We start from the raw sequence: 9,444 nt of genomic DNA, 5'->3' as shown, positions 1-9,444 counted from the left end.
ATGCCCAGCCAGTCCCCGAGCAGTGCCCCCCCCAGCCAGCTTTCCCCCAGTTTATATACTGAGCATGACGTCACGTGGTATGGAATGTCCCTTTGGCCAGTTTGGGTCAGCTGTCCTGGCTGTGCCCCCTCCCAGCTTCTCGCTGGCAGGGCATGAGAAGCTGAGAAGTCCTTTACTAGTGTAAGTGCTGCCTAGCAACAACTAAAACACCGGTGTGTTATCAACATTATTCTCACCCTAAATCCAAAACACAGCACTGTACCAGCTACTAGGAAGGAAATTAACTCTATCCCAGCCAAAACCAGGACAATGCGACATTGGCATTTTTGGTTAAATTAGCAGTTTATACACTTCTGTTAGATGTAAACACTGAATTTCTGAAACAGGATTTTTGAAGAAGCTTAAAGTTCCTTGAGAAGGAATGTCCGTTTCTTCAATCCCAGGCTTAAGGGGAATGAAACTGATTCTTTGAGAGGGGTGAGAGTATTAGAGAACTGAAAGTTAAGTATTTCTGTGAAGGAAAGATGGTGGGCATCATCCATCAGAAATTACTTGGACCAACTGAAAAGGGGATTAAATTTTTAAGGGAGTTGTCTCTGTGATAATTGAAGTACTGATGTCAGTACCAGGACTGATATGGGAAATGTTTTTATATATATAATGATGGTGCTTTTCATAGTATTACTTGTCTACTGTCTTAAATGCTCAAAGTGAACACAGGGCTTTTGATTACATGAAAAAGTAATAAAAAGAATTCATTGTTTGAGTCTATTGCTTCCCTCGTTCCTACAGCGTGAGATAGGCCATGGGCAAGCTGTAGCTGCACATTATAATGAACTTCAAGAAGTTGGATTGGAAAAACGTAGCCAGTCTCGCATATTCTACCTCCGAAACTTTAATAATTGGACAAAGAGCGTCCTCATTGGTAAGCTTCCTTAATTGATTGCTTAGACTTTAATAAAATGTAACTAATTTTTGTATAAAAATGTAACTTTTTTCCTGCTTTCTGGTGTTGATTATGGCACTTTGTCTCTTAATACACAATAAGATTTTCAAGTGCAATAAAATATCTATATTTATATTTTGAATTTTTCTGATAGTGTTTTATATTGTTGGGGTGCCAAATACATGCTAAAGTTTTAAAGATCAACTGATCTGAAAGATAGAAAAAGTTCTTATTAGAAACTGTTCTTCTTCATGACCTTTTTAAAGAGAAAGGTACAGCTTTAAATCATAAAGAACCTATCTGTTCTTGTTAGATTGAGCTGTTATTGTTATTTAAATCTGTCTCATAATTTCACAGCTGTTTTCACAAAGTAGTCTGTCTTTAGGTCTAGATTAAGCAATTCTGTAGGAAACTTGAACACATAAATATTTTCTGTATTACCCATAGTCAACGGTTTAAAAAGATGAAAAACTGGAGGATGTAGTTCTTTAAGAATCAGCAGGTTTTTATAAAAGGCAAAGTCTGCTATCCCACAAATTAATTCCAAAGTGAGGAAACAAAACCATCAGATATCTCCAAACAAAGGAAAGAATTACCGGCAGAGCACCACAGATTCATGAAGAGGGATCCATGCCAGGAGATGTTGGCACCATTTGTTTTAGCATGCTGCTTTTTGTTGTGTTGTATCAGAGCAGTTAGAGGCAGTATTTTGGTTTATATAAAGACTTCCCTGGAGCCTGTGTTGAAGCCTTTCAGTCATGATGAATTTCAGTAGTGTGGTGTTACAGCAGTTGTATCCAAACATATTTCATGTCTCTTACTGTGAAGAAAAGTTGCTAGCATGCTGATACATTTTGCATAATTTGCCAGCATCAGTCAGAGCAGAGATAATCTCGACAGAGTGGAGGTAGAAGAGAAAATGAAATTGGTATATGTAGGGTAAAAAGACAGCAAACAAGTAGCTAGTGTTATTGCAAGGCCTAGGAGAGTGGGTGGAGAACATTATGCATTTTTGTAATGTGACCGCAAGGAAAAGTTGTGGCTGATGCATTTAATTGGCTTTTACTCTTTTGCAAAAGACTTTCCCATACTTTGAAATAACATCTGCCTTCGTTATAATGGTAGTGAAAGGGAGCCCTGTTTCCCCACTCACGCATGGGGTGGTTGTTTAGCAATGTGCAGTTTTGCCTTTGTCTGCCAGGGAAACAGTTCAGAGCTCCAGTCACATTACATGCAAAGCACATTAAGCACAGAAAACATTCATTATCTTCTCCATAGTTTTAAAAGTTTGTGGTTGCTTTCATCATTAGTGGTTTCTAGAAAAAGAGATTTAAGTCTGTAATGTTAAGAAGACTTATAGGCAAAGTAAGTTCTGAGATGTTTTAAAATTCTCAAACCCATCTGGTCCTTTAGGGATCCCTGTACAATACAAGTGAATTAGAGACCTGTATATGCATTCTCTCTTTATTTTTCTAGGTGAATTTATAGACCGGGTACGACGGAAAAAGAATGATATAACTGTTTTGGATCTAGGATGTGGCAAAGGTGGAGACTTACTGAAATGGAAAAAAGGCAGAATTAAAAAACTTGTCTGTACCGGTAAGAAGACATAATAACTTTCCAGGGAAAGTATACCAGTGTTTTATGGGAAAACCAAGCACGTTCCCAGTCTTTCATTATTTCCTTTTTCAGTAAGCCCAAGAATGCAATGATATACCTTCTGTCAAAAAGTCTTCTTTTGTCTTTTAACCTGAAGATATCAACTTGATTGCCAGCATAAATATAAGAACCATTGATTTCCTGTGTAATGAGCTTTCAGTTCAACTCATAAATAAAAACTGCTATCAGTAAAGAAGTGCACAATTACCACAGATTGTCTTAGGCAAAGTGTAACACTGGGGAAAAGACCGACATTTTGTATTTTATGTATTTTCTTTCACATCTAATCTTTTGTAGTGTTTTTTAACTGTTCTGAAAATACACACGTAACAGTTACATTTAAAAAAAAATAAAACCCCACAGTCGTTTGACAAAATATGGTCTGATAAAATTTTTCATTTAAATAGTTTGCTTAGATGCTGGAAAGGAGATACCATCTTCTCTTCTCCCAAAAAGCATGCCAAGGATAATCAGAGGAAGCATTACTTAACTTCAAATTTAACAGATACTGAAATTTCATAAAATTCCTTTAGTGGGAATTATTCTGGGTATTCTACATTTTACAGTTCTTTCTTGCCTTTCATTTTCCATTGGCAGTCTTCAAATACAGTTAATGAATTTGCTTACAAAGTTCTTACGTAAATTTATTGCATATTGTTAGTTTTAATATAATTCAGTGAAACTCTGAGAGAGGAACAGTCTTAGAAACAAAATTAAAAAATTCCCATGATGCAATATATCCGCATATATCACAAATAATTGCATTTCAACATCTTGTATATTTGTAAGAAGATGAAGAGCTTTCAGTACTGTTGGAGAAACTCTGGGAGCTGAACTGTTTTAGCTAATGCATACCAGACACTTAATGCTAACAGCACTTAGTATCAATCACCTAGTATCCATCACTTGGAAGTTTTGGAGGCTTGCTTTGCACTTTTGAGGATGGGAGCTCTCTAAAATCTTCAGATTACAACTTTTGTCTGACGTAAAGACTGAAAATGACAAAGACTTATAATCGAAAACACCTCCTGCAAATTAAATTCCTTCTCTACAAATTGGAAATGAAAGCGTTTGTTCCCATCGAAGTGTAACTGAAGATCAACTTGGGTCTGCTGTGTTCCAGTAATCATTATGGTTTTCTTGTCTGGGGAGCAGTTTTCGCACCTTTTTTTTTTTTTTTTAAATTTCTCTTTTTTTTAATTTAATTTTTTTTAATTTTTTTTAATTTAATTTCTCTTTTTTTAAATTTCTCTCTACCTATTGCTGACATTTCTGTGCAACAGTGCAAGCAGCGATACGAAGACATGAAAGCCCGATGTCGTTACAATGAACATATTTTTGATGCAGAATTTATACAAGCAGATAGCACCAAGGTACAGTTCCTATGCTTTATAATATGTTGGAGATTTAATGTTCTTGTGTTAAGCAAGTATAGAAAGTGATGCTAGTGCTGTACTATTTAGGGCATGTGTATTTTTAAAATCAGATTATTGTGCTATCGGGAGAATCAACTATACAGGTTACTGAGACGTAGTTAAATGTGTTTCGTTACTGTTTTACAGTGTAACATTCTTGAATCCTGAATTTCTTTTTCAGGTAATAAATCTGGTGCTTTCAGGTTCTTTCACTTGACAAGGGAAAGGGAATGACTACTTATTTCTGGAGTTCTGGGAGCCAGCATGGAATGTTGGAAACTGTCTTGGTGAATGTGGTTTTTATGCTGGAATGAATAAGGGATGTTTTCTGATTTGACTTGTACATTTTGATTATCCCAATAATTTTTTTCTAGCAGCATTTTGATTACTATAATACATATCTTCAAAACTTGTGTGATAGAGCAGATTTCTGAGACTGTCTGGAGGCGATATTGAATACATCGCTGAGGCTTAGGAGACAGTCTTACAACCAGCGCTGCTTTTGCTTCCATGAAATGAAGGCTGAGAGTGTGCTGCTGATGCAGGCTGAGGGACAGAGCCTGCCTGCTTCCAGCATATCTGCGGAAAGGCTGAAACTGTTCTTCCCAGACTTGCAGGAAGGGTTTTTGACTTGAATTCTTGGTTGCCTCCCCTTCTTCTGAGGAATACAGTCTGTTGCAGGTTCCAGGTCATCTCTCTCTGCTTAAAATTACAGTCAGCAGAGAGAGGAGAGCACCTTGGCCAGGAGAGAAAGGGGTCTTTTCATGTTGCTATTACAGCTCAGTCTTACATGCACGTGTATTTTCTGTTGCACACTCTGTTCTGTCTGTCCACGGACACAAAAGTTCATCTCCCTGGCTTTGTCTCTCTATCATCTATGTTGTATATAATGCAAAATCTCCTTCTCACAGCTTGTCCAATTCCGCCCACCTTTGTTTCTCAGTTTCCTGTATCTCTTTCTCAAAATGCAGAGAGGGAGTAAATGAACAGATAAAATTGCTATGGGTATGTGAAGTGTCCATTTTTGTCTTGCCACATGCAGAACGTTGACAGTATGTGGCATGAACTGGTAGAGACTGAGAGTGAGTGGGTGGATGGGAAGTCTGGGAGAGAAGAGAAACTTGGGTAGAACTGTTGTGGAATGCACATCATGGGCCTTGGGGAGAACCCATGTGCTCCTGTGTTATTTATGTTGGCTTACTAGTATTGTATAAAAGAAGCCTGATCAAGAAGAGTTAGAGAACTGCTGAGTACAGGGTCAAACTGTGGCAAACTTTAACCTGACAAATTTCAAGGGCTCCAAGTTCTTTAAAGTTAATGGTTACTTGGTCTGGGGTGGGGAGGAGTATGTTACACATGTATGTACGTGTGTGAGAATACAGATAAACATGACTTGGTGAGCAGGCAATTTGCCGTATTTAAAACAACTCCTCCTCCGCTAAATTATATGTTTAATGGGTCAGTTCTCATTACAGAGACTTAGTAAACTGAAAATTCATTTTATTATCATAATTGTTTCCAGCTAAACAGTGGCCGGTTATAAACCCTCAGCAGTAAAATATCTCTGGAAACTGTTAGGTAACTAACCTCGCGTTTTGGCCTTTCAGGTGCCGTGGTGTTACTTGACAACATGAAAAGAAGTCGAGGACATGATAACTTTGAAATGTGTATGTGTATTCTTGTTGTTCCCAAATGTTACGTATGGTTTTCTGTGTAGCAGAGGACTTTTTCTTACTCTTACCTTTTTCATCTTGTTCTCGTTGAACTTGTGAAGTAGTGGGAGCTGAAAGGAAAAACTTCAAAGAATTATGGAAGTAGCATATTTTGTTGGAAGATTTAAGTGAATCATGCTTGTTTCTGTAGCTTTTGTTACAGTTTTTTTTCTTTTTAATCTATTTCAGGATCTCTTGTCTTCCAAATACAATGATCCAGATATGCGCTTTGACATTTGCAGCTGTCAATTTGTTTACCATTACTCATTTGAGACATATGAACAGGCTGACATGATGCTTAAAAACGCTTGTGGGAACCTCTCTCCTGGAGGGTATTTCATTGGCACAACTCCAAATAGCTTTGAACTTGTGTAAGTACTTTTATATTCTATTAGTCTTTCAAAAGTCTGTGAAGCATTGTGATAGTTGTTCTTACCGTGCTCTGATATGTTTGTGCAAACATAAGCGAGTTTTTTGCAACAGTTTTGGATTCTAGTCAGGAAAATCTCACCTGTGAACTTGACTCAAACAGGTAAATCTGCACTAATCCTTGTCTCCTGCACCCATGGTTCTTCTGGTATAGAATATAGATCTTCATACATAAACCCTCTGTAGCAACTTAAATAGTGGCAAAGTAGCCACAGCCTGGGGAATAACTGTCAGGGTTTTGCTGTGGTTGTTCCAAGAAGCTTGACTTGTCCATGTAGACTGTGTCTGGGCTAAAGGTTAATTTTCTAGGTCCATTTAGTCCTTGGTATGTTATATAGGAATGATAAACTATTAAAACCTAGTATGTTTCTTCTCTTCATTTCACTGTTTCATTGCCTTACTAGGTAAGGGAGGTTGGAGACTACAGAGATCATTGAATGCTGTCGTGCTGGGAGAAACACTTTCAGGCCTCTTATGCATAGTTTTCTCTGCCTGTTAAATTAAAAACTGGTCAATAAATGTTTGTTTATATCTCATTTTATAGGAAGCGACTTGAAGCTTCAGAAACAAATTCATTTGGGAATGAGGTGTACAGTGTAAAATTTGAAAAGAAGGGAGAATATCCCTTGTTTGGCTGCAAGTATGATTTCCACTTGGAAGAAGTGGTTGATGTCCCTGAGTTCTTGGTTTACTTTCCATTACTGGAAGAGTAAGTTAAGTTTTGAATTCATTATACAATGAAAGCTGTGAAACATAATAAGCATTTGTTTAGCTTGTGCGTCATTGCATAATACTTGCAGAAGATTACATTTTGGCTTTCTTATTATATTTTTCAGTTCTTCATTTTTTGTTGTTGCTCCAAATGAAGAGGTTTCTTGCATTTCCACCCACAACTATGGTCTGTCCATTGCACTCAGTTGAAGGTGCTCTGGTCAGAAGCTGTGAAGACTTAAACTAGGTCTCACAGGAGAATGTCTGTATCTCATATGTTGGATCTGTCAGCAAACCTTTAGTGCTGTCAACTTTTTCTTTAATCTTAACTTTTTGGGGGGTTTCATTCTACCTTTCTTTAGTTCTTCAGCAAGCCTTCTTGTATATCCTCTTCATCATGGTACCTCTTTCTTGTCTTCTCCAACTTCCTTTGGATGTTTGTAGGATTTTTCCTACGACTTATTTTTTCTTCCTCTAAATCTTCATCTGTGAGCGCATACATTTTGCTGTTACCTCTGTGTGAATTCAGATTTGCCTTTCCCAGCCTGTCTCCTGAGGTACAGACAAATGTTTCTATGTTGGGGTTTTTCCTGCCATTCAAGCTCAGTTATTGTTAAACTGTTGTTAAACAATATTAAGCTTTCCCTTCAAACCTGTATATTTTCACACACTTCATTTGTAGTTGTCTATGAAAAATACCAGCGTCTGTCACTGAAACCTGTAACTTCAGTGTTGTATGACCACAGTGTTCTACATATAAGTGAGATGTAAGGCACTAAATCTAGTAGAAAGAGGTTCTCTAAATATATCCATAATATCTGATGTGACAGGGTGATGATACTGCAGGGAAAATAGCGTAGTCTTTCTGGAAGTTCAAATGGAACTTCTGTGTGTTGGGAGAAGAGACATTTTTCTATTAAAATGTTTGTAAATGACTTCTGTGTAGATTTTTGTTGTCCTAATTAAAAAAAAAGTACAGTTTGTGGTGGCAGTGCAGTTTTTCTCATCTAAATGTCTTTACTAAAAAAACAAATTCTAGAAGGAGTGTAATCCTAGTGAATACCATAAGATGTCACTGTGGCTTAAAATTGTTCCTTTCAAAATAAAACTACAATAATTTTGTGGCTTCTGTAATTAAGCTTATTATTTTGACAGAATGGCAAAGAAGCATGGTATGAAATTAGTCTACAAAATGACATTTCGGGAATTCTATGAAGAAAAAATCAAGAACGAGGAGCATAAAATGCTGTTAAGGAGAATGCAGGCCTTGGAGGTAAATATGGAGTTAACTTGTTTCATTTAAATAGCATTTTACATCTTGTAATTATTTGTGCAATAATTGAAATTCCTGTTGTGAACATTGTGCAATTAATTAAGGGCTACCAATAGAAGAACTAAACTCCTGTGGCTGAAAGTGTGACTGTGGTGCCCCACTCATGGCTGAAGGGCTCAGCTGTGCCCTGCGATGGCTCTGTTGGAGCTGGTGGAACCATCTGTGTCTGGGATAGCCCTGGCCCCGGCCTTTCCTCATGGAGGCCACCTGTGCAGCCCCCCCACTGCCATCACCTGGGCACCAGCACCCAATAGAGTGATTCAGTTCTGTAGATAAAATTTTAATTTTGAGGCAAGTTTTCATTTTTACTAACTAGCAAGCAGAAGCACAAGAATCATGTCTGGTGTCAGATAGTGGTAACCATAATCCATTTCTTCCTCAGCAGAGAGAAACTGAAAGCTGGATCTTTGTGCAAGGAATATTGTTTGAAAAGACAGAAAGTAATCTTTGTAGAATAAAAGGACAGGCTGTGTTTGTGGAACAAAATGGTACTTACCTGTAACTGAGCTTATGTTTTTCCCCAATGTTTTTGCTTTTTTATCCTCAAGCTCTTATCCTGGATGACTTGAGCAGCTTCAGAGAAGCCATCTCTGAGGCTTTGGTTTTACTCACAGTTCTCTGTGCTTCCCTACTCCCTCAAACAGTAGAATTTTTCAGCATAGAACTATCAAGTCAAGTATCTGGTGACTTACTAAACTGAGTCACATGGGCTGCAAGTGGACTTGACTGTCCTTGTTGACATCTGAAAGGGACGGTGCTTTGTATGGGCTCATATTGCCAATAGCATGGTGACACAGCCTTTGACATACCAGCATTGTTCTCAGTTGCTGAGGCGAGCAGCTCTGATGCCGGCACGATCCACAGTGGAGTGCTCTAGCGAGGTGCACAGGGTGGTTTCCTGAACCAGGGGAACCTCAGGGGGAGCTGAGGGAGCCGCCAGGAGCCCACAGCTCGCATGACAGCGGCTGACGAGACCTGGGCAGGGCCAGGAGCCCCACACACATATAAAAGAAGCCCTTAAGGAGTGCTAGCAACCGGGAGCGCCGCCAACAGGACGGGCGAACAGGGCATGGTGTGTCAGCAAGGGCATGGCATGGCATGGCAGTTTGCACAGCAGTTTGCGTGGAAGGGCGTGCAGGAAGGACACTGAAGCTCTGCCAGCTCGGCCAGGGAGCAGTGGTATCCACCTGGCAGAAAGCCATGGCCTCTCTAAGCTCTGCACCCACCACGACTGACGCA

The 9,444-nt window shown here is 38.8% G+C and overlaps 1 protein-coding gene across 3 annotated transcripts in view; it reads left to right on the top strand.

Annotated features, from left to right (window-relative positions):
• Positions 1-9,444, top strand: part of RNMT (RNA guanine-7 methyltransferase) — a 29,360-nt gene that overhangs the window by 3,332 nt on the left and 16,584 nt on the right. For 2 of the 3 annotated variants that reach the window (XR_002086257.1, XM_019473358.1), the window contains 6 exons: positions 793-925; positions 2,423-2,545; positions 3,863-3,978; positions 5,922-6,103; positions 6,706-6,870; positions 8,028-8,145. Coding sequence is in view for 2 of the 3 variants with exons in the window: in XM_019473358.1 (XP_019328903.1) it covers positions 793-925; positions 2,423-2,545; positions 3,863-3,978; positions 5,922-6,103; positions 6,706-6,870; positions 8,028-8,145 (837 nt within the window). In the remaining variant the exon portion in view is untranslated. Of the gene's footprint in view, positions 1-792; positions 926-2,422; positions 2,546-3,862; positions 3,979-5,921; positions 6,104-6,705; positions 6,871-6,997; positions 7,139-8,027; positions 8,146-9,444 lie in introns of those variants that run through there. The other variant, XM_019473359.1, reaches the window with a different exon arrangement.

This window comes from Aptenodytes forsteri, unplaced genomic scaffold, assembly GCF_000699145.1.
Source record: "Aptenodytes forsteri isolate BGI_AS27 unplaced genomic scaffold, ASM69914v1 Scaffold229, whole genome shotgun sequence".
Classification (NCBI taxonomy): domain Eukaryota; kingdom Metazoa; phylum Chordata; class Aves; order Sphenisciformes; family Spheniscidae; genus Aptenodytes; species Aptenodytes forsteri.
Note: the sequence above shows the minus strand (reverse complement) of the source record. Positions and strands in the feature narration are given on the sequence as shown.